Source organism: Osmerus mordax, chromosome 9, assembly GCF_038355195.1.
Source record: "Osmerus mordax isolate fOsmMor3 chromosome 9, fOsmMor3.pri, whole genome shotgun sequence".
NCBI classification, from domain to species: domain Eukaryota; kingdom Metazoa; phylum Chordata; class Actinopteri; order Osmeriformes; family Osmeridae; genus Osmerus; species Osmerus mordax.
The window spans coordinates 2531356-2556590 of NC_090058.1; the positions used below are offsets into that span (position 1 = coordinate 2531356).

The window sequence follows — 25235 nt, forward strand, 5'->3', positions numbered from 1 at the left end:
TTCCCCATCTCAGCTCGTCGGTCAGCAAACACACATCCGTTTACTAAAACACAAAGCCAAGGGGAAAAAGGACTTAGATCACTCCTTGCAAATGATAGTATCATTGTTACGGTTATTATAATATCACTGAGACTGTAACGGGTTCTGAGGAATATTTCATTGTCAAAGCAGATAAACAGCTCACAACTCAGGGTGATCATCTACTGTATATATCTTTATTTAAACAGCCCGGTTATCACACAGCAGTGTCAGGCAATGCACATGAGGAAAATAAAACAACATTAAACAATACAGTATTTGCACACACTTTCAAAATCCTGAAAAAAGCTGATGTATAAACGTCCACTTAATTATTCTGTCATATCATTGTGATGTAGATCCTCTTCGATAACATTTTTATTATTGTGCTTCAAATGTGTACATATTTAGCGTTCAAGTGTTACTATTGGAAATATACATATTAAATTGAATATCCGCAGTAATTGCAACAATCCTGATTTAATAGATAACAGGTCAAATGTTACATTCAGAAACATACATATACATGTTTACAGTTTTAGTTATATGGTACCCATGAACAATTAGAGTATGACTAACGTCCAGTATCTAGCTAGCCTGAAAAGGTAGTTTGTGATGTGATGATTATCACAGTGAATGAAGCGTTTCCCCAGATACTTTAGAGAACGAACCCAGATATGCATGCTTTGAAAATCTATTGTAAATGTCTGGTAATTACTGAATATTATTTTATGTAGTTACTGCAAACAGATGGGAACATTTCAGACCCAAAGCTTGTAGATGTGATTCACTGAAAAATAATTTGCTACCGTACACTCAAATACTGAAATCTGTAATTATGTAATCGTTTAAATTGCTCACCTGTATATGTGATATTTACCACTGTATAACTGAGTGACAATCAGAAACTTGGTTTGGTGTCATGCAAAACCTCATGATCGAAAGCACAAAAATAGAAGCAAATAGCATGATCCCAAAGCCATTAAACCAACTTCAACACAAAGAATATTAAATAAACAAATGCCATCGCAGAGGACAGACTAAAGACATCCACAAGCTAAGTGATGATGACAGAAACAAATTGGGATGTATTCGATTATTATTTCTTTATTCGAAAAAAAGAAAAAAAACTAAAACAAAAAAAAAGGATTTGGAAAGGTGTAGGGGGGGGAGTGGAGAGAGAGAGAGCGAGAGAGAGCGAGCAAGAGCGAGAGAGCAATATTCCAAAGAAAACTAAAAGTTCTCTCACACGGGCAGGGCAGTCAATCGAAATAAAACAAGGCGACTTTATTCATCTCCTCAGCGTCCTTGTTCCCGTGGCAACCTGGACGTCCTCTGGGAGCTCCTGGAGGAGGCTGCCTGCTCAGGAGGTGTGTGTGTGTGTGTGTGTGTGTGTGTGTGTGTGTGTGTGTGGAGAAGCCAGCAGGCTGCTCTAAGGGAGTCCCCTTGTTCCCAGCGGCTCACAGCATCTGCCACTCGAAGGCGAACATGACGTTGACCACCTCCAGGCTGCGGGCGATCTCCTCCAGGACGCAGTGCTGCTGCCACAGCTGCTGGAGCTTCCTGTATCGCTCAGGGCACAGGTGCAGTGGGTTGCCCCTCCTGGTGAACACACACACACACACACACACATCACACACACATTTAGCAGACGCTCTTATCCAGAGCGACTTACAGTAAGTACAGGGACATTCTCCCCGAGGCAAGTAGGGTGAAGTGCCTTGCCCAAGGACACAATGTTATTTTGCACGGCCGGGAATCGAACTGGCAACCTTCAGATTAATAGCCCAACTCCCTAACCGCTCAGCCACCTGACCCCCCGTTGTTGCACGGCATCACACACACAATCAGTGACGAGTCTATCTGTCCAAACAGTTTGATGTCTGATAGCTTTCAACAACACAGAGCCTCAAACTCTGGAAAGGATCCCTGCAAAAGCGTCAAGGTGAGCGGGGAGAGAGGAGAGGGGACTTACACCAGCTGGGGGTCTGTCTCCCCGTAGTCGTCCAGGTACGGGGGGGGGTAGGTGCTTCCTCTCGTCCTGCTGGCCATGAGCACGATCTCACACTCCCGGATCCTGGTGGAGACAATCCCAGTCGTTAATAATAATAATAAAAACACATTCAATTTATAGGGCTTTTCTAAACGCTCAAAGACGCTTCACAGAGGAAACTCAGGGTAAAAATAAAAGTAAAAATGTATAAATAAAAGAGTAGGTCGTTTAAAAACTAGTAGCTATTACTATTGATGAGACGCATAGGAGTACTACTTGGTACAATATTAGGAGTACTGCAAGTAATTAATTGGGGCCTGGAGTGCCAAGTCCTGGGGCTGCAGCTCTGGTTCCATCACAGCTCTGGTTCCATCACAGCTCTAGTTCCACCACAGCTCTGGTTCCACCACAGCTCTGGTTCCACCACAGCTCTGGTTCCACCACAGCTCTGGTTCCACCACCCACCTGAGGAACATTCCCACCCCTGCCCCGCAGGTGGCAGCGTGGGCCGTGCAGGCGCCCACGTCCTCCCCGTTCAGCTGCACCTGGCAGCAGCTGCTCTGGGAGCACAGCATGGTGCCGCAGAACAGACACAGCGTGGGGTGTTTCCTCTCGTCGTCAGTGGAGCTGGGGCACCTGGGGGAGGACAGGGAGAGAGGAGAGGACAGGGAGAGGGGGAGGGGGTGTGAGAGGGGTCACCCAAGGTGTCACCCCGGTGTGGGTTGTCGGGTGCGTGCATTCAGAGCAGGCGCCCCATACTTACTGAAAGTGACTGGCTTGATTGAGAAGAGCGCTATAATCCTCGGGAAGATTAATTAACCGATTCCCTCTCCGGGGATACCTGTAGCCAATAATGACATTAGATCAGCTCAAGTTGTAGAGCACATGCTGATACCAGACATGTCTGATTGGGATAAGGCCTCATCATGAGGCAGGTGGTAAAACTGACCTGATAGTCTGGATTTCCCCTTTCAGGGCTTTGGTTACAACTGAACTCCCACACCACCTGAGAATGAGCAGCATCAACATCAGTTCACCTCCCAACACAGGTAGATGACACTACAGATAATAAACTTAATATCATCATTTAAACCGATTTAGCTGACGCTTTGATCCGAAGCAATGTGCGGGGTGGGTGACGGGGGGATTTGAACCTGCAACCTCTTCATCTGTGGTCAAACGCTCCTCAGCTGAGCTGTACCCGTCCCTAGCTAAGTGTAGCTATGCCTGGCAGGTGTGTGAGGTGAGCCTACCTCTGCAGTAAGGGGGAGACTGTTTCCTTGTGCTCCTGGAACAGCAGGAACAGATTGGAGGGCAGGGCCAGGTAACTGCACAGCGCCACCATCTGGCTCTGAGGCGTCCCTGCAACGCACAGGATGAGTTTGGATCAGGCATCTCAATCATACATGCAGAGATGGCAAAAGTACACACATCCTTCACTCAAGTAGAAGTACAGATGTTTGAAGACTGGTCAAAGTTAAAGTACTGACTACACATTTTCACTCAAAGTTAAAGTAAAGAAGTGTGGGCTCTGACATAGTTATTATAAACAATTATTAGAAAATATTTGTTCAACCTTTTTCGTAAAAACTTTGTATAAAATAAACTAAAATTTCAGAAACAAAATTAAAACAAATGTTTTTTTTATCCTTTGTAAATCCAAAGAGCTGCTCCATGGTAGCTTTGTAGACTACCTTACGTTTGTTGTCTGTGATAGCCAGGAAATGAAAAAAGGCACGCAATGACAAGAAATAATATTGACCACACTGGAAGCCTGATGTACCTTCAGAGCTGGAGAGGTCCTCCGGAGGGGACACCCCAGTCAGGCAGCTGAAGAAGAGGGCGGAACAGCGCAGGAAGGGCATGACCCCCCTCCTGACCCGGTCAGCCACGGCGCTGCCGGCCAACCCGGGTCTCAGCCTGGAAGGAGCAGGACAGGGTGAGACCCGGGGGTGAGGTGAGTGGACAGGGGGAGACTGGAGCCAGCCACGGGGGTGAGGTGAGTGGACAGGGTGAGACTTACCCCTGGCAGAGCTGGGACACGGTGGAGTAGAGATCAGCCGCTGCCCTGCTCTCCTCTCCTCCCTCGTCCTCGGCACACACTGCAGGGAAATCTGCACACGCGTGGACACACACACAGACACACACACAGACACACACACACACACACACAGGAAAGGGGGAGGGTATAGCTCCGTGGTTATAGCACTTCTAGAGCAATCCAAAAAGTTGCATGTTCAGATCACCGTGTATGTATGTGTGTGTGTGTGTGTGTGTGTGTGTGTGTGTGGTGGAGTGTGTGGCGCGCGGTCGTACCCGGGCAGGAGAGCAGCACCTGCAGGGTGTGAGCCATGGTGACCAGGTGCAGGATGTGCAGGTGGTTGTAGGCAGAGCTGAGAGCTGAGGGCTGCAGGTCCACAGCCTTCTCCTGGTAGAGGGCTGGAACAGCCAGCACCAGTCCCACCTAGGGGGGCACACAGCCACACACGTTTGGATCAAAGCGCTTCAGATGTATTTGTGATCATCGTGTGTTAGTCAGTCAGCTGCTGTAATGGAGATGTTGCACTGTACTTCTTAGTAACTGAGCTGTGATCACGGTGCCTGGTAACCAAGACAACCTTGACTAAGCACTTCTGATCCTCGATCTTCTGGGATACTTTCTATATGCACTATTTGTATGCCACTTTGTATAAAAGCGTTTGCTAAATTATTAAAATGTCAAAGTAAAATGTTAATGATTATGGTAAAAATGTGAATGAGGACAAAGTAACATGGCAGGGGGGGGGCGACGGAGGGCTCACCAGGAGGTGGAAGCAGTCCACCTCTAGGAGAGAAGGAGTCATGTCTGAGCTGAAGGAGGGCAGCAGGACTGCAGGCAGGCAGGCAGGCAGAGGGAGAGGGGGAAAGAGAGAAAAGAAAATTATATTTAACGGCTGCATCATCAGTTATAAAAATAAATAAAGTGGGAGGCCTGTTCCAGCAGCTTCCTTTCTACCTACCCCCCAGCATGTCTACCTACCCCCCAGCATTTCTACCTACCCCCCAGCATCTCTACCTACCCCCCAGCATGTCTACCTACCCCCCAGCATCTCTACCTACCCCCCAGCATGTCTACCTACCCCCCAGCATCTCTACCTACCCCCCAGCATGTCTACCTACCCCCCAGCATCTCTACCTACCCCCCAGCATCTCTACCTACCCCCCAGCATGTCTACCTACCCCCCAGCATCTCTACCTACCCCCCAGCATGTCTACCTACCCCCCAGCATCTCTACCTACCCCCCAGCATCTCTACCTACCCCCACAGCATGTCTACCTACCCCCCAGCATCTCTACCTACCCCCCAGCATTTCTACCTACCCCCCAGCATCTCTACCTACCCCCCAGCATGTCTACCTACCCCCCAGCATTTCTACCTACCCCCCAGCATCTCTACCTACCCCCCAGCATGTCTACCTACCCCCCAGCATCTCTACCTACCCCCCAGCATGTCTACCTACCCCCCAGCATCTCTACCTACCCCCCAGCATGTCTACCTACCCCCCAGCATCTCTACCTACCCCCCAGCATCTCTACCTACCCCCCAGCATGTCTACCTACCCCCCAGCATGTCTACCTACCCCCCAGCATGTCTACCTACCCCCCAGCATGTCTACCTACCCCCCAGCATCTCTACCTACCCCCCAGCATCTCTACCTACCCCCCAGCATCTCTACCTACCCCCCAGCATGTCTACCTACCCCCCAGCATCTCTACCTACCCCCCAGCATGTCTACCTACCCCCAGCATCTCTACCTACCCCCCAGCATGTCTACCTACCCCCCAGCATCTCTACCTACCCCCCAGCATCTCTACCTACCCCCCAGCATGTCTGTGAAGTACTGCTGGATGAGCCCCTCAGAGCTCCGGTTCCGCTGAGCGGCGGAGAACTGGACCACCGCCTTCAGCCCCGCCAGCTGGAACACAGAACACACGCAGAACGTCAGAGAACCGACCGACCAAACCCTCGGATGCTCAGTGACCAATCAGGGACCTCCTGTGAGAGCTGTCTGACCTGTCTGTTCTGTAAGGAGCCAATCAGAGGCTTGTCCTCCTCCTGCAGCATGTTTTCTAGACGGGAGACAAGCACATGTTAGCACCAGCGGAACTCTGGTAACAGACTGAAGAGAACCAGTGAGAAGAGAGGAGGGGGAAGTCAGATGGAAGAGTGGAATGAGCCTTCAAGCACTTTATATACAGTACTGTGCAAAGGTCTTAGTCACCCAACATTCTTTATATTAATATTTAAAAAAAAGGTGGGGGGGTATTTTTTTGTGTTTAGTCTTTTCATGTGTTAAAGCATTTTTGCTTTACTTTTTGTCTTTTTTATAAGACCTTTTGCACTGTACTGTACATTGCGTCGAGACAAAAGCATCTGCTGAATGGATACAAGCTGAAGGTGTAAAGGAGGTGGTTGGAGGGAAGCGGTCGAACCGATGGCCTGGATGGTGAAGGCACAGGTGTTCCAGGCCATGATGGGCACCAAGGGGCACAGCTCGTTCACAGGGGTCTTCAGTCCCACCCGGTGGACGGTGTTGGCACACACCACCAGCATCTCCGCTATGCTGACCGAGAACTTCCTCCTGGAGGCCAAGAGCACACATCGCTTTTCTATTAAAATAAATGTTATTCTATAATAATAATAATTTATTATTTATATTTAATGAATTTTTATGTAATAATAAATAAATAAAAATATACAGTATATACTAATAATTTTATAAATTATAATAATACATGTATTTATATATGTAGCAGACAATAGCACACATGATTCTACTAATTAGCTGGTTGATCCGTTAACTAGGGTTGGTATATCAGGTCAAATAAGGGTGGTTGGAGCAAAACCCAGCTCTCCAGGAACAGGGTCGTGGGCAGCCCTGACCTCCAGGAACAGGGTCGGGGGCAGACCTGACCTGCAGGAACAGGGTCGTGGGCAGCCCTGACCTCCAGGAACAGGGTCGGGGGCAGCCCTGACCTCCAGGAACAGGGTCGGGGGCAGCCCTGACCTCCAGGAACAGGGTCGGGGGCAGCCCTGACCTGCAGGAACAGGGTCGGGGGCAGCCCTGACCTGCAGGAACAGGGTCGGTGGCAGCCCTGACCTGCAGGAACAGGGTCGGGGGCAGCCCTGACCTGCAGGAACAGGGTCGGGGGCAGCCCTGACCTCCAGGAACAGGGTCGGGGGCAGCCCTGACCTGCAGGAACAGGGTCGGGGGCAGCCCTGACCTGCAGGAACAGGGTCGGGGCAGCCCTGACCTGCAGGAACAGGGTCGGGGGCAGCCCTGACCTGCAGGAACAGGGTCGGGGCAGCCCTGACCTGCAGGAACAGGGTCGGGGGCAGCCCTGACCTTCAGGAACGTGGTGGCTCAGTGTTAGAGGGAATGGACCAATGATGACTCACGGTTCCTGAACTCCGAAGCTGAGGATGGAGCGGAAGTCTGTCTGTCCCTGTCCACACAGGCCTGCTCCCCCCCCCTCACCGGCCTCTCCACACACCTCTGGAACACAGCAAAGGAGCCACTCTAGAAACCAGGGGGTGACTTGGAGAACAGCAATCAAATCAAATCAAAGAGGTGGGGTTAGGGTTGTTACTGCTCCCTGAGAGATGGACTCGAGTCCTCTGATCCTGATTAGGGTTTAGCGGTTAGGGTTCTAGGATTAAGGTTCAGGGGTTAAAGTTTAGGGCTCAAGGATTAGGGGTCTGGGATTAAGGCTGGGGTTTGGGTTCTTACCGGCTCCCTGAGAGATGGACTTGAGTCCTCTGATCCTGGCAGAGATGATCTGAATCCAGCGAGGCAGGGTCAAAAGCTGACCCACCAACTCGGCATCCTCACTACAACACAGAAGAACCACAGAGTCACCACACCACCTACACCCACTGAGTTTACCCCACACACGAGGCCTCCTCCTGGGGCGGCCGGAGGGGACGTACTAGTTGAGGGCTCCAGGCTCCAGGGGGATGATGGGGACCACGGTGTTGCAAAGGGACTTGCAGAGGGGACACAGGTACTCTCCGTTCTCCAGGTCGATGATCAGCTCCGCGTGGAGGCGGGTCCGTGTGGTGTTCTGCACCGCCTCGAAATACCTGGAACACACACACACACAGAAAGGATTCCGGGTTGAGCAAAAAGGATCCAGATCCACAGAGATGACAGGCCACATAGAAAGGTCCGGATTTAGATTTTTTTTTTTTTTTTATTAATGATCAAGATCCACAGAGATGCCAGGCTATTGAGTGATCGTGGACATCTGGGCGTGTATGTGACGGCAGTGACTCACTTCTGCCAGCAGGTGGCGTGCATGACGTGGCCGCAGCTCCCCGTGTGGGTCCCCACGGCCAGGTCCGGAGGCATGAACAGGGGATACGTTTCTGGGGCGCAGAGGAAAGAACACGACATCTCGTCCAACAGATACCAGCTAAAGGCCCTTGAACACTGAGTGCAAAATTTTCGCATGCGTGTTTTTTCGCAATCGTCAGCCTCAAAATTCGGTGGATCTGAATTGCCCAAAAACGTATCAAAATGCTGGCTATGGATGCGAAAAACGCAGAAAATCGAACCCCATCCAAACTTTTTTTTTGACGGACGAAAGTTTCGGAGGCAGTTTGTAAGCACGATTGACATAACGTGGGGTCGTATTAATTTTTTTACGTGCGAACATTTCAGACACGAATTTCGGACTCAGTGTACAATGGCCTTAAGACACAGGATGTTAAATAACAATAAACAACAACAAACAACGCAGAATCCAAGTGAGAAACTGACTGTCGGCCTGGCTCGGGATCCTTCCCCTGTTCTGGGTCAGGACGGTGGAGCTTTGGACGCAGGCCGTCAGCACCATGGCGGGGGAGAGGGCCTGGACCTCCTGTTCCTCCTGACACAGGATGCAGGTGAGGATCTCCCGCTCGGCTGGAGTGGACCCCCGCTGAGGCCCTACCGCCACGCACAGCTCCCCCAGCTCCATGGCAACGCTGCAGGACGGGGGGGCACATCCATGAGGGGGGGCAGGAGGGAGAGGGTGGGGGGGGGGGGGTCGTCCACTAACCGCAGGGTTGGAGGTTTGATCCGAGTCTACCAGGCTCTGGATAAAAGTGTGTGCTAAGCGAACAGGTTTCTCATTTCTTCCTCCTCACCTCTCAGTAGAAGCCGTAGCCTCGCCCTGATTCCCACTCTCTGGCATGTTGTCGTACAACATTTTGTTGGTCTCGATAAAGTTTTTCTGCATGGCCGACATCTGGGCCATGATCTTCTGGCGGTGGAGTTTGGCCGCTTCGGCCTTCCTCTTCCTCTCCGCCTTCTCCTTGTCCTGGACGTTCTGGGCCAGGTAGAGACTGAGGGGTGAGAAACTGCTGCTACCCTGGACCACGACATCAGGATAACCCTGCTCATCTAGGGATGCACCGCCATTTTGGCCACCTAAACTTTTTCCTTTTCTTTTCGCTATTGATATAATTATTTAAAAAATATGCCTCCTGAATTTTCAGTTTCGAACAAGTATTTTCACTTGGGTGCATCACTAGTTTAGACCCCCTGGTTTGGACTCACCTCTTCTGGCTTGCTGGTCTCCATGCTCATGGATGCTGCTGGACTCGACTTTTCTCTAAGGCACTTCACCATCTCAAACATCTGACAGACATGGAAAGCACATGTTCACAGGTGAGCCTCACCAGGTGAGAGCATGGTAAACACCATTAGAGAGCTTCCTGAGGTGAGGAGCTCACCTTGAGATTCCAGCTGATCATGTCTTTCTGGGCTTCCAGCGACGGGAGACTCTTGACTTTAGTGAGCAGGTGGAACACAGACTTGCCGTGCTCCGAGCCGATTTCTGGAACAGCGGCCCCAAAAATATCTCAAAAGCAGCCAAGGATGAAAACATACAAATTCTCTCCCGTAAGATTAAATCATGAAATCTTACTCAGATGTCATCTTAAACATTCTAAGGAACGCACCACCCTTGAGCAGGGGCGTGGTAATAATTGAATTGACTAAATCGATGACTTCAATGTGTACTCATTGAATAAGGAGGCCATAGTGTGTCAATAAAGTGAAAGGAAGTCTGTCACTCACGGCGGGCCTTGATGCTGAAGTCAAAGGTGACCTCCTCCACACAGCAGGCCTCCAGCTGGGTCTTCTCCTCCTGCAGCCCCTGGGCTATGAGGTGTACGGCCTGTGAGGAACACACACACCACACGTCACACACACACACACTGCTTGACTACAGGACTGCTTGTGTGGTGTGTGTGTGTGTGTGTGTGTGTGTGGTATGCGTGTGTTCATGTGAGGACCTAGTAAGACCGTGGAGAGAGAAGACAAACAGACGTACTCTCTGGATCATGGCCTCTGTCCATTGCGTGGCTCGGTCCTCCACGGCTCTCTGCAGGACCCGTCTGAGGACGTGGATCAGGACGTCGCAGCACAGCAGGCGCACGATGCTGGAGAAGGCCGGGCAGAAGGGGGGAGGCAAGGGGGGGCGCAAGGCTGGACACAGAGGAGGGTCACAGGAGAACAGACACATGAGCAAAACCGAATACGGCTCCAGAAGGGAAAAATATATACTTCACATTCACATTTAGTCATTTAGCAGACGCTCTTATCCAGAGCGACTTACAGTAAGTACAGGGACATTCCCCCGAGGCAAGTAGGGTGAAGTGCCTTGCCCTGGTCATGCCAACTGACGTTGTGTCAGTTGGCATGACCAGGGCATGACCGGGAATCGAACTGGCAACCTTCGGATTACTAGCCCGATTCCCTCACCGCTCAGCCACCTGACTCTCCTGTACTTACATAGTACAAACATACTTACAAATATTTAAGTTGTCAATAAGTATGTGACTATACTAAATCAGAACGTTTGAAATACACTTCCAATTGTGTAGAACATTTATTAATCTCACATTTAATAGATTTAAATTCGATTTACTTAGAATAAGTAAATCGAACAGGGAGTCAGGTGGCTGAGCGGTGAGGGAGTCGGGCTAGTAATCCGAAGGTTGCCAGTTCGATTCCCGGTCATGCAAACTGACGTTGTGTCCTTGGGCAAGGCACTTCACCCTACTTGCCTCAGGGGAATGTCCCTGTACTTACTGTAAGTCGCTCTGGATAAGAGCGTCTGCTAAATGACTAAAGGTAAATGTAGAATAAGTAGGCTATTTTTCCTCTGAGGCTGTTATCTGTTGAACCGTACCTTTATCACTGCCCTCCTGTGTTCTCTTCTTCTTCTGAGCGTCTTCAGCCTGCAGGACAGAGAGGGGGTTAGTTCCTCACCAGGACAGAGGGGGGGTTAGTTCCTCACCAGGACAGAGAGGGGGTTAATTCCTCACCAGGACAGAGAGGGGGTTAGTTCCTCACCAGGACAGAGAGGGGGTTAGTTCCTCACCAGGACAGAGAGGGGGTTAGTTCCTCACCAGGACAGAGAGGGGGTTAGTTCCTCACCAGGACAGAGAGGGGGTTAGTTCCTCACCAGGACAGAGAGGGGGTTAGTTCCTCACCAGGACAGAGGGGGGGTTAGTTCCTCACCATGACAGAGGGGGGGTTAGTTCCTCACAAGGGCAGAGAGGGGGCTAGTTCCTCACCAGGACAGAGAGGGGGTTAGTTCCTCACCAGGACTGAGAGGGGGTTAGTTTCTCACCAGGACAGAGGGGGGGTTAGTTCCTCACCAGGACAGAGAGGGGGTTAGTTCCTCACCAGGACAGAGGGGGTTAGTTCCTCACCAGGACAGAGAGGGGGGTAGTTCCTCACCAGGACAGAGGGGGTTAGTTCCTCACCAGGACAGAGAGGGGGTTAGTTCCTCACCAGGGCAGAGAGGGGGTTAGTTCCTCACCAGGACAGAGAGGGGGTTAGTTCCTCACCAGGACAGAGAGGGGGTTAGTTCCTCACCAGGACAGAGAGGGGGTTAGTTCCTCACCAGGACAGAGAGGGAGTTAGTTCCTCACCAGGACAGAGGGGGTTGGTTCCTCACCAGGACTGACACTAACACACAACAACAAGAGGCGACACCGGTGGAAAACTCCAAAGCTCTCGTCCTACCTTGCTGTGCTGAGATTTAGAGTAGTGGTAGTAGAAGGGATTAAACTCCGCCAGACATTCCTTTTTGACTTCGTACACACCATGACCAGAGACACCAGGTTTCCTAAGGACAGGGTCAAGAGAGGGTCAACACAGGGTCAAGAGTAACGGCAGGTATTTGCTCTCGTATCAAACACTTTCCACTCACTTGAAGGTGGAGACCTTGGGGATGACAGTCTCCAGGCCAGTCTCATGGCTCTCCTGTGAAGACAGAAAGAGGCAGTCAGCAACATGTCTCCATAATCATGTCTTCCAGAGTATTTAACAAACGCCTTCGGACATGCTCTAACTAGGAGGGGTAGATCAGGTGTGGTTAGCAGGAGGTAAGGTGTATTTTGGGATGGGATGTGGTGTGGTTAGCAGGAGGTAAGGTGTATTTTGGGATGGGATGTGGTGTGGTTAGCAGGAGGTAAGGTGTATTTTGGGATGGGATGTGGTGTGTTTAGCAGGAGGTAAGGTGTATTTTGGGATGGGATGTGGTGTGGTTAGCAGGAGGTAAGGTGTATTTTGGGATGTGGTGTGGTGTCTCACGTTCTCAGGCAGACCCTTCACCAGGCTGCTGTGAGCCATGGGCTCGATGCAGAGCAGGTGGATCACCTCCCTCACGGTCACGTCCTCCTTGGTCACGTGACTGAGGCCGGGAACGTAACGCTCCCCTGAGACACAAGTCGCTCTGGGTGAGATTTCGCACCGGCTCACGTTTTGACGTTTAATATCAAAAGGCTCCGATTCAGATTGCAGCCAGACTTACCAACGATGATTATGAGGAGGAAAAGCATATCTTCGGTCAAGCGATTCCACTGTTTCAAGAGTTCCTGCCCAGATAGAACATCATCAGCCCATCACACCAAAGTCAACAAGCATTATGATCTATGCAGCAGGTGTGGATGTTGCTTACTTGATCCTTGCTTGAGGTGCTTCCATTAAAAACATCAAAGAGCTCAAATCTGAGCAGGATCAGCATGACAAAGTGGTTGGGGTCCATTTTTGAAGCTGCGATCTGTGGCAAAAGGTCAATAAATCTGTTACTTAGCAACACACACAAAACAAAGTCTGTAACAGAAATGCTGTGATTGACAAGCGCTAACCTGTAGCATGATGATGTCCTTGTCAAACATCTCATCCCTGCATTTCACATCCTGATAGTAATACACCTGGAAACAACAGGACCAAGTCAAAGTTAGAATAGTATTTCTTATCGTTGTGTCGTATTGTGTGTCATCAAGTTTGGTAGGGTAACGCCACACTAGGACCCCTCCCACCCCCCCATCCCTCCCCCCCTCCTACCTGGCTGACCAGCGACAGGCCGTTCCTGCGCCACATCTCAGCTGACACCTGGGCGGCCAGCACCAGACAGCGCAGGGGGTGCTCAGCGAAGTGTGTGAAGTCACAGCTCTCCTGGAAAACACACACACACACACATCCCTGTCCTTCAGCATCGGTGGGGGTAGAGAGATCGTGTGCAAACTACCTCCAACTGACTTGCTCCCAAATGGTGGAAGCCCATTCGGAACACCAGTGTTTCGCCTACCATTATATTAGGGGGGCGCCCCGCCCCCGCAACGGCACCCCCCGGAAGGTAAATGTAATTCTTTATTTATTTTTTATTTCTCTAACGTCTGATTTCACTTACGGGATCAAGATACTCGTGGAGGCGTCTGACTGCTCCTGTTTCACACAGGGACACATACAACCCTGGGAACACAAGGAACCAGCAGTCAGGCTTTACAGAAGACAGACAATTAATCCTGTTAAGAGTCATACACGCTGTTCCTCAGACATTTACATTAAGTAGTTTTTCCTTGACCTTCTGCTGGACTTTCCACATCAACTAATTGTACGTTACTTTGCAATAAAGTGTCTATATTAAATCTTAAACTTAAGTCCCCAGGCGAAATTTTTTTACTTACAATCAAATTAAAATATTTTCAATATATTTATCTTTTTCTCCACATCTGGAAATTGTGCGATTTAGTATTTTGACATCCTTTACTGACCAGCTTTAATATATGTAAGCATGTTTTGTACTAATACTTTGTAAGTCTAGTATTTTTCCACTGGGCTGTCCAGGGTGCAGTGACCTGAGGAAGCCACTAGAGGGAGCGAGCGTCCTCACCGGCCAGCAGTCTGGAGATGGGCAGGTGGATGCTGACTGGCTCCTGAGACACCTTGTACGGCCGGATGTGGAGGATCTGTTTGCACATGTAGTAGTCTGTGGGCTCGCTCAGGAGGGGCTGGTTGTTGCAGCGCATCAGAGCCCGGTGGCACTCCTTGAAGGCCAGAAGGAGCACCTTTTCCTGGGGGAGGAGGAGCAAGCACGGAGCCCTGTCAGGTTCAGGTTCACTGGTTCATGTTCTGGTTCTCTGGTTCAGCTTCCGCTTCTGGTTTACCACGACTGTGGTTAGGGTTAGGGTTGGAGTTGAGGTAAACATGACCCAGTATTGGAGGTGTGAGGACAGAGGACTCACATCAGACGTGCACCAGTCCTGGAACATGGCCAGGATGTGTCTCAGCTGGATCTGGATGGAGAAGCCGGCCTCCCACTCTGGCTCCACCTCGATGTGCTGCCCCAACTGCCGTTTCACCTCCTCCATACCCTGATGAGAACCAGCGGGCTTTAGGACCCCCCCACCAGCACACGTACCTGCAACTGAACCAATCATCTGTCCCTCGGGACGTGTGGAGGTACCTGCATGTAGTTGAGGAGTCCCAGGAAGACCCGGAGACCTTCTAGAAACTGGGTCCTCAGCTCCTCCGTCCACAGCGAGGGCTTGCTGATCAAAACGTACCTGGGAAGAGAAGACGTGGAGGCGTGGGAGTGAGTCCCGGCTCAGCGACAGGAAGTGGAGCGCGGCGGGGGGGGGGAGGGGCAGTGGGCGTCGCCGTCACCTGAGGTCGCGAAAGATCATCTGGATGCGGAAGAACTTGTCGGAGTTGTAGCCCTGGAAGTGGAAGCGATGGTTGACGTCCAGGTGTTCCCGGAGCAGATCTATCACCGTGTCGACGATCACCTTGATCACGTTCCCTTCCTCGATAAGTTGCCTGGCCTACACACACACACACACACACACACAGTCAGGGCAGTGGAGTGAGGCCAGCAGCTGACAGACAGGAGCTAACTTTACTTATGTTACATAGAATATCGCTGGTTATAGGTTATAACCTTTCATGAGGTAAACATTCGTCTTAAGCATGTAAGTTTGTGAGGGCAGTTCCTACCAGTGTGGGTACAGTGAAGATCTGTACTGACAGAGCTGTGATGGATATACTCTTCTCATGGTCGTCACTGATGAAGTCTCTCTGCAGTTGCATGTAGTGCTAACAGGGACACAGGGATGGTAGAGTGGAGGGATGTGAGCCACAAAGCAGAGCAGGCCAAAAACACATCAGAGCGGATCTGGTGGAGGCCGTGCAAATGACGGTGTCCTTGAGCAAGGCACTTCACCCTGCTTGCCTCGGGGGAGAATGTCCCTGTACTTACTGTAAGTCGCTCTGGATAAGAGCGTCTGCTAAATGACTAAATGTAATATAAATGCAAAGCAGAGCACGCCAGAAACACGTCAGAGCGGATCTGAGGCCGGTACCTTAGTGAACTGGATGGCAAACAGCCTCTTGTACTCCGTCTCCATCAGCAAGCTGCAGAAAATCAATTCGTGGACTATCTTTCGAGCTCCTGGTGGAAATGCGTACAGGAGATCAGATATAAAAACATGTTTAATGATCTCCCACCCCCCCCACCTAGTCAGGAGCCCATGGGAGCCCTGGGGGTGCTTGCCTTTGTAGAGTCTGGCGTCCTGCAGCATGAGCAGGCTGATGAGGCACTGTCCGCTCCCCGCTCCACCAGCCTCCAAAGCCACCTGGCAGAACACCTGTCTGAAACCCCCTGACCCAACGCACAACATGTTCCTCTCAGCTCCCACCGAGCGCTCACAGAGCACACGGGGAGTGCAGGACTACAGAGGGAGATACTGTGGCGATTGGTGTACGGGGATGTCGGCTGTGGTACCTGAGTAGCCTATGATCTGCTGGAACCAGGTGCCCAGGCGCAGCGCAAAGCTCTGGTGGGCCATGACGGACGAGTGGAGGATCTCCACACGCAGGGGCTGCATGGAGATGTGCTCCGAGTTGGACTGCCACACACACACACACACACACACACACACACACACACACACACGGGAGAGGGGTTCAGAGAGGGCACTTCAGACACAGGGAGGTAGGGCGGCAGTGGTGAGGTGTGTGCTTTACCCGGATGAGGTCGTTGGCTTGCTGGCAGGATCTAAGCGTTCCTCGTTTGACCGCACGGCGGCCCTGCAGACAGAAGACAGAGTTGATAAGGTCACATCACACACGGCTTTGTCTCAAAACGATGCTGGTCGTCCGTACGTCAACATTCCGTATGCGAGGTCATCGGAGCACGTTTCAAACCCTTTTTGTGCACATTTCAAAGCAATTCAGCAACAAACTAAAAAAACTAATTCTATTGGTGCCCAAGTTATTACAGGGTATGACAACAGGACATACAGTATAACAACATTATAATATATTGGATTACTTTCCCGATAACATAAACATAAAGTGTTACCTACATGGCTATTCATTCTCGTACAGGTTACCAGTACAACAGAAAAATAAAAGTATGTTGCTAATTGAGTCATCAAAATGATTGAATTGTAGGTTTGCCAGATGCTGGTGAAACACAGACAGTACCTCTTTGTCGATGAGGGCTGTGTGTGTCTGGGCCTCAGCGTGGTCACAGTTAACAGAGCGCTGCAGTGTGTAGATCACATGCTCGTACGAGTGGTGCTCATCGTTGTACAGCACACAGTAGTAGGTGTTCTCCTTCACCCTGCGCAGGGTGACACGTCACCATGGGGACACGTCACCATGGGGACACGTCACTATGGGGACACGTCCTGGACGTCTCATTAGATCCAGGACAGATGATACTAATGAATGGTATTTTTTATTTATTCTTTTAAAGTATTTCTGCCTTTGTTATTTTTCTGAGGTAAAGTATAGTCTGACAGGAAAGCAGGAGAGAGAGCGAGAGAAGAGAGAAAGAGAGAGCGAGAGAGCGAGAGAGCGAGAGAGCGAGAGAGCGAGAGAGCGAGAGAGCGAGAGAGCGAGAGAGCGAGAGAGCGAGAGAGAGAGAGAGAGAGAGAGAGAGAGAGAGAGAGATGACATGCAGCACAGGGCCCAGTCAAGATTCGAACCGAGGCCGCTGCGAGCCATAATAATAATGAACGCTTTTACTCAAAGCGACAAAACGATATAGGGTGGGATTTGAACCGGCAACCTATTGACCAGCAGTCACAAGCTCTTGCTCTTACACACTTATATCTGTGGGTATTACATGATGTCATGATCGTCAGAAGCAGCGTCAGAAGCAGCGTGAGATGCAGTACCTGGGCTGCAGCTCTGTCGGGAGCTCGTTCTTCTCCTCCCAGACAAGCAGATCTGTGGTGTAGCTGAGCAGCACCTGGAACAGCTTCCGAGCACGCTCCTCTAGACCAGCCTCCAGGGTGTCCTCCTACAGGGGGAACGCAGCATTGCACACGTTGAAGAGCGTCTGCTAAATGACTAAATGTTGCATCAACCATCGGCAATGACAACTGAACGGAACTAGCGGGGAAAGAATTATACTACGCCTTTCGTCACAAACCGAAACACACATTGGTGTGAATGTGTTCACTGAATCTGTGATGAAAGAATTCTTGTGAAAATAATAAAGCCTGCAAATCATTGCAGGCTTTATTATTAGAACACAGAGTTTAACTTGGCAAGTGTTCAAGATACTGTTACTGTTTCCACTCCACTAAGTCCCAGCTTCCTCTGCGCTGAAACGTTGCTTAAAACACGACACTTCTGGCCCCCCACCATGCACTATTTTCAGTAACGGCTCCATTTGCAAAACCAGGAAGAATATTTGGCCATATAAGACCACAACAGGCAGTCTCCACAGCCAATTAGAATCCCCTGAGGTCCAGACCAACAATTCAGCACAGCAGAATTTCAAGCAACCATCAGACATGTGACACATATCCACTACAATACAACAACATAACATCCTGTCACGCTCCCTGCCACCTCACACAACCACGTCAGAACAGGGCACAGAATATCTAACAGAGCCTCAAGTCGAAACCACTGCATGTGTTGGAGCTTTCAGTCTTCCAAACTGCTGTCACGTGACATGTCACCATTACAGGCACAGGAAAACAGAAAGCAGACCTCGACAGTCATGGCTTTGATGGAAGCACCTGCTGTGGATGGAAACAGGCAGACCTAATACTTGGCCAAAGCCTGCTGTGTTTGTTCAAGGCCCATGGATCTGATCTTATCAACCTGATTTTTACATACTGAGAAAGCTTGAGACAACGAACACCTGGACTCCACTTGGACTTATTGAACAGTTTTGGTCTCATATACAACAGACTATTATGCCTTCCATGACTCTCCATGCAACCTGATCATGAATACAACACAGAATACAGTGACTTCATAATGTACGATATGTCTTAAAGACCCCACCATACTCTCATCCAACTTATTTTCCTTAAGTCTCCTCTGCATCCATCCTCCAACTATCTCCATCCTCTCAACTTTATTTGCTGAAGTGACGCAGGTCATCACAGTGTCATTTTCCCAGACACTTGCTTCCCCCCTGAGCCAAAAGAGCCATATCTGGTTCAAGACAGGAAATGATGTATTCTGGAGTTTATTGACACTGAATGGAAAATAACGTTCTGTACCCCCCCCCCCCCCCCCACCCCCCCCTCCTCTTTTCCTGTTATTATGTAACTCACCGTTTCCATGGCCGTGGAAGCTCCGAGGTCATGTGCAGAGCAGCAGGGGCCAGTCTTCCAGGCCTCCAGGTCACCACAGTCACAGAAGCCCCCGCCCGAGGATGCGTGCATCTGGGAAACACACACGTGTCACCGAGGTACAGGAAGAGATGGACCAGAACAGCAGAGGCAGGAGGACATTGTTGATGTTGTTGTTGCTGGTGCTATTTACATCGCAACAACAGAGGGATATTCCATCTCAACAATGCTAGCAAATACTTCCTCCAAACAATCCTAGCCAAACACAATTTGCTTGAATTAGAGCAACCAGACATTTTTTTCCATTTTGTATGTGGATAGGCTTCAGGACTTTAATAGGGAAAGCACATTGCATGTTGTCTAAAATAGAGATTGCTTCTTTTTTTTTCTTCTTTCTAGAAAGTATTTTTACATATACAGAAATCATTTTGATATTGTAGGCAGACAATATACCGCGATGAACATGAATACAGTATTAGTTCTAAACTTTGTAATCTGGATGTGACAAATATAGCTCTTTAGCTTTCAGACTACATGGATAAAAACCATTAAGATGAAAGGAGGATTAGACAGGAACCTACTTTATATCGATGACCTTTGTGCACACTGTCCTGGAAGCAGTCCATGCACAGTACGCAGGTGGGATCAATTGCACAATCCCTGCAAGCAGGCCCAAGGGAAGTTAGATTAGTCATTTGAGCATCTGCATGTCAACAGCTGACTGATATCTCCACACACACACACACACACACACACACATACAAAGCTGAGACAGAGTTCACTCATGAATAATTGAAGAGGTACTTAACACTTAGGTGTTGTGTGAAGTGATCAGAATAATAACAAAATATGAATAAACGAATAACCAAAGTCTAGATATCTGCATTTGGACATCTTAGATACCTCTGTAGTGTTTTTTGAAGGGCTACAACTTGATAAAGACCAGAGGCCTTAACCGACGACCGGTATGAAAGCCTAGTAACAGAACATCAGTGGCCCTCTTCTGACCTGCAGGAGTACACAGTCTCGCCCTCTTTGAAGACCCGTCCACACAGCTGGGAGCAGGCGCTGCCTTGTTTCAGCTTCTCCAGCCCAGCTCTGGGGTCCTCGGCAAACAGGAAGCACTCCAGAGGCTGCAGAAGCCTTCCCTGCACCTGCTCCTCCTCATCCTGTGGATTGGAGTCCTCCAGGCAGTAGATTTGTGGCACCTGCTCCATCAAGTGACGGAGCAGCTCCGCCCCGCTGTCCGCTGCGTCTCTCCATCTCTGCGGGATAGAAGTTTACAACACCTGGATTAGGCTGCCTGAGAATTAAATTCCACTCCCGTGTAGGCAGAATTTACCGCAATATCAAATGCATCCGATATCATCAGCTAATCAAGCTAGTCATAGAACATTTCAACAGTTACATGTATTCTTACATGGGTTTTGTATAAACATATCGTTTCTAACGTGTGATTGGAATTCTTACTCAAAGCACTAACTATCTAGTTAATCAGTTATAATGTGCAGTATTGAACAGGGTTTTGATCCAGCCGTTTCAGTGTTGCTTTACATCGCTGACAGTTAGGCAGTTTGACTACAACACATGTCCATCAATACCTCTTCGACATATACAGTAGACGACATGTTATTCGTATTCCAGCAATTAACATTCTATGACAGAATCAAAACATCAACACGCTAAGTGCTGTATTTCTTGTTTAGTCTACGCTAGTAAACTAGCATTGGGCTGCGTAGGCAGAATGTTCACGCTGTACCTAATGCTACGGTAACATACCTTTCATATATAACGTGGAATTGTATCGTATACATGGCTTTTCTAAATATGGTTCATATGACAACACGACTGTTTAACATTTACAACAAAAATAACATACCTTACTGAGCTCCAGCCCGTCAAAGGTTTTTTCACCTTCCGCCATATTCCAAATGCCGTAAAGACTAACCGGGAGAAATTCTGGCGTAACTTAGACCTTTTTGCGACGGTCCTTGCCCAGAATTTATTCCAAAATATCGTAAAGTAGAAAATCTACATTTAATGTACATAATTTAAGTGTAAATAGCTTTCGTTTGGACTGTAGCTATAGCCTACATGTATCACTTTAATAGAAGAATGAGTCGCAAAAATATAATGACAACAACAACAAACTAAAACTGCAAGCGGATAGGCTTCATCGTGAACCCTGCAAGGTCGAAGGTCAGAGTGCAATATTATGTAGAAAATTAAATATGGAGTCCATCTTTCATGAAAAAGTAAGCTTGTTTATTTTATTTCAAAATGTTAACTGTGTTCTTGTATGTTCACTGAATTTGCGTTCAGATGGTACAATATTGCGTTAGCAAATTGTCTACAGTTAGATCGAAAGGACCACATTAGCTGTCTTTAGTGGCTAGCTACTAGTAATGTTTGCTATTTGTTAGCATGGTTAGCAAGCTAGTTTAGCTCTAGTCAGCTAAGTAAGCTTGTGTTCTACATAATGATTATCAACTTTGTGAAGGTTCGCAAGAAACTGTTATTTAAACGTTTGTCAACTCATGAGTTGTAGTTAACTTGTACACGTTAAACTTGAGTTTCGTTATGTAAATGTATGATAGGCTAGCTAACTTAGCTCAGTCATGACATGTAATTTCGATTTCTACGAGTCTATATACATAGGATCATTGCGGTCTAACACACATATAGCTAGAACCAATATCTTCTGAAATTTGTGGATTTGGTTGGCTTGTCTGAAAATATAGTAAGTTACGTGATGTGTTTTAAAACATTAATTATTGTATTCACAGCAAGAAGGCTCTCTGTGCGCTCAGCATTGCTTAAATAACCTTTTGCAAGGCGAATATTTCACCCCTGTGGACCTATCGTCCATCGCTCATCAACTGGATGAAGAGGAACGGATGAGAATGGCCGAAGGGGGTATGGCCAGTGAGGAGTACAGAACGTTCTTACAGGTAAATGATGAGGGGTCGGTATGAAGATTGTTATGTTACGAAGAGTTACGCTAGTACTTATGTTGCGTTTGTGTTCGCAGCAACCATCTGGTAACATGGATGATAGCGGTTTCTTTTCAATACAAGTGAGTTTTAAGACTATCAAACTATTTGCACTATTAAGACTACACTATTATGTATGTGTAAACCTACAGGATAGAGGATATCCTGTTCTGAGCAACATTCATGTGATTTGTCATCTGCAGGTCATCAGTAATGCTCTAGGAGTGTGGGGTTTGGAACTCCTCCTCTTCAACAGCAGAGAGTACCAAAGACTAATGATAAACCCCATGTAAGAATTCACTGGATGCAGTTTCACACACAACAAATATTTTACTGCCACACAGTTTGATTTGCTACATTTACATTACATTTACGCATTTAGCAGACGTTTTTATCCAAAGCGACTTCCAAGAGAGAGTTTTACAAAAGTGCATAGGTCACTGATCATAACAACGAGATAGCCCCAAACATGTGAAACATTGTGAAAACCAAATAAATTGCTAGCTTGATACCTCTTTGCTGAAAGAACACGCTAATGTTTCAGAAACGAAAAGGCTTTTATCTGCAACTACAAGGAGCACTGGTTCACTGTACGGAAACTTGGACAACAGGTAGGTCTGCAAATGGCAATGCAGTCGTAGCTTTGTTTTTTTTAATACATTTGCAATAGATCATAGTTTGAACTCGGGTATTGAACATACATTTAGTTGATTCACCTTTAGTTCCAGGTCAGATACACTTTTCTCTCATCACTATCTGTTTAATATTGCAGTGGTTTAATTTAAACTCTTTGCTGACTGGACCTGAGCTGATATCAGACACATATCTAGCCCTCTTTCTAGCACAGTTACAACAGGAAGGTAAACAAACTAAAGAATCTCATGAATATTCTAAGAACTTCAAAGATTTCCTCATGTAAATTTTTCTGCATAGTAGTGGTAAAAACAAAGTCCTTCTTGTGTGCAGGTTATTCCATATTCGTGATTCGAGGTAACCTTCCGGACTGCGAAGCAGAGCAGATTCTGAAGATCATGAGAGTGCAGCAACAGCAGCGCCCCAAGCTGATCGGAGAAGAGGAAGGCCAGTCAACAAGCAGCCAAGGGTATGGCTGTACACAACAGGCCCCATAGAGCCACCATAAGATATGATGTGTGCTGAATATAAGATCTAAAAGTCTTTGACTTTTCTTTGAGCAGCCGGATGTTAGGGCAGAGTCAGATGGAGGTGGGCCCTGGTGTGGAGGAGGGGGTGGTAGAGGAGGATGAAGCGGAGCTGAGGAAAGCTCTGGCCATGAGCCGGCAGGACATGGAGGTGGAGGATGAGGAGGCGGATCTTCGCAGGGCCATACAGCTCAGCATGCAGGGTAAGACAAACACGGGGAAACGTCAGCAGCATGTGGATAGATGGACTCTAGGAGCGTTCTCTTCAAAACTAAGTGTCATGTCGGTGGTTGTCACGGTTCCTGTGTCTCGTCTTTAGGGGCAGTGATGAGCAACAAGACCTCCGCAGAGCCCAAAGCGGGGCATGGCGCCAAGATGCCCGGCCAGGCCCCGGGAAGTGCGGCAAGGGTGACGTCAGGGGGCGCTCAGAGCGAGACGCTCACAGCAGAGGAACTCCGCAGAAGGAGACAAGCCTACTTTGATAGGTCTGTGTCTGTGGGCGGTTACAGAAATTGGAACCCCCTCCCCGCCATCCATATGTACTCAAAATATCTTCCTTTGTTGACACAGGCAATCCCAACAGCAACAAGTTCAACCAGCCTCTCCTGCCCAGCAGGAGGGTACACAGGAAGAGGAACCACAATCCAAGCGCAGCCAGTGATGCAGAGGAAGGTCCATCTGAAGCCTATGTTGACTACCACCTGCCTGGATTGGCGACCCCACCTCTGACTCTATCCACATGCAAACAGATGGCTGGCCAGAAGGCTGACATACCTCCCCTGGCTAGTTTTGCAGACAGAATAGAGTAGAAAATAACAACCAAGAGAAGGCCAAAAAAAGCACATGTCTAATCTAACTCTGTGACACTTTAATGGGAATAGGGAGGATGTGGAATTGCCATGCGGTTAGTTAAAGTCTGTGTTGGCCTTTGCACCACAGCGCCTTCAATTTCTGATTTCTGGTTTGTTTGTTTGTTATCTCACTACTTGTTTTTTCCCCCCTGAAAGGGGGTGATGAAGTGTCTTCATGGAGCACATTGTGCTCGGGTGTGTTGGATGGGGGTTAGAGGTGACACACCAGTGAGTCGGAGGACCAGATAGTGGGGTAGAATCCAGAACCCAGAGTCACCCACCAGCCTTGAAGGTGGAAGAGGTACATGGGACCATTGGTTGATACGATTAGAAGCGTGGGAGGGTGTAGGACCATCATGTCTCGTCTTCAACTTGTGTTTGAAGAAAGCACCATGCCCCGAGAAAAGTCTCCATTAAAGTGAATTGATTTTACTTGTCAAGAAACATCTTGCAACCAGTGTTGAGAATCGTAGGTTCGAGGTTGAGAATATGCTTTGACCAGTTAAAATGAATAATATTTTTCAAACAGTCTCAGACCCAAGATGGCATTCAAATTTGAAAGGTCAAACACTATTTTATATTATGTACATTAAAATGGTATATAAAATGAACAATAGTGTTTACAATCACCGTGTTTACATGGAATTTGCCACTGAATTATTTGGAAGTGCCAATTAAAAGGACGGTATTGCCCCGCTCCCAAATAGAAATGCATAAATCCAATGTAGGATTAGAGGTACTGTCCTGTAATAGATAACTCAGATATCAATTCATTGATTCATGAATTTCTTTGATTTAAGTTTACTTTGATTTATTAGGCTTTTTGAAACTGTAATTGCAGATACTATGGATCATACTACTGTTATGTATGGGGCTTAATGGTTTTCCCTTCTTGTCATTCTACAATAATATGTACTTAACAATCGTTTGTTATACTTTATCATGTAATTGCATCATTAATTTACTGCATTTCATTATTTTCTCTGAAAATAAAAGTTTTGTGGTTAAGAAGATCTTCAGGTCTAATTATTATAGATACAGGATACTATACTGTACATGCAAGTATATACAGTGATGCCTTGAATAGGCTTGGATAAAGTATTTTGCATATTCATAACATGGACAGAGTAGAATTAGTTGAGAAGCAAGTGAAAGATTTTTGGTGTTTGAGTTGTAGTTAATAGATAATCGTACATAAACATTTGTACTTTGCCTCCCCAAATATTGTCTGAAGTTTTGGAAAGAATACATTGCTGATATCTAGGCTTGAACGGTAGGTGAACTCTTTGA

The 25235-nt window shown here is 48.2% G+C and overlaps 2 protein-coding genes across 3 annotated transcripts; one reads left to right on the forward strand and one right to left on the reverse strand.

Annotated features, from left to right (window-relative positions):
* Nucleotides 1-193: 193 nt before the first annotated feature.
* On the reverse strand, nt 194-20950 carry ubr1 (ubiquitin protein ligase E3 component n-recognin 1). Of its 2 annotated transcripts, none has more exons than XM_067242876.1 (47): nt 20821-20950; nt 19950-20206; nt 19523-19601; nt 18924-19034; nt 17523-17647; nt 16825-16963; nt 16363-16425; nt 16121-16244; nt 15890-15997; nt 15699-15787; nt 15334-15432; nt 15004-15161; nt 14804-14903; nt 14583-14711; nt 14231-14411; nt 13748-13809; nt 13402-13512; nt 13203-13268; nt 13013-13114; nt 12866-12929; nt 12646-12770; nt 12263-12315; nt 12076-12178; nt 11234-11282; nt 10373-10527; nt 10117-10216; nt 9771-9874; nt 9595-9675; nt 9183-9355; nt 8815-9020; nt 8330-8420; nt 7983-8135; nt 7783-7883; nt 7452-7548; nt 6485-6633; nt 6066-6121; nt 5871-5967; nt 4813-4880; nt 4328-4475; nt 4035-4125; nt 3795-3931; nt 3265-3373; nt 2961-3017; nt 2775-2852; nt 2477-2647; nt 1994-2095; nt 194-1620 (listed from the first exon to the last, which is right to left on the reverse strand). In XM_067242876.1, exons 1-47 carry the CDS (start codon nt 20863-20865, stop codon nt 1479-1481), a joined length of 5208 nt encoding a protein of 1735 aa, XP_067098977.1. In that variant the 5' UTR covers nt 20866-20950; the 3' UTR covers nt 194-1478. The 2 variants fall into 2 exon arrangements, with proteins under 2 accessions (XP_067098977.1, XP_067098976.1); XM_067242875.1 differs by having other exon boundaries at nt 9183-9364.
* A 207-nt stretch (nt 20951-21157) lies between these two features.
* Nucleotides 21158-24932, forward strand: atxn3 (ataxin 3). The gene is made up of 10 exons (XM_067242904.1): nt 21158-21196; nt 21728-21892; nt 21973-22017; nt 22138-22223; nt 22479-22545; nt 22707-22794; nt 22901-23036; nt 23131-23297; nt 23414-23579; nt 23665-24932. Exons 1-10 carry the CDS (start codon nt 21173-21175, stop codon nt 23753-23755), a joined length of 1035 nt encoding a protein of 344 aa, XP_067099005.1. The 5' UTR covers nt 21158-21172; the 3' UTR covers nt 23756-24932.
* Nucleotides 24933-25235: the final 303 nt, after the last annotated feature.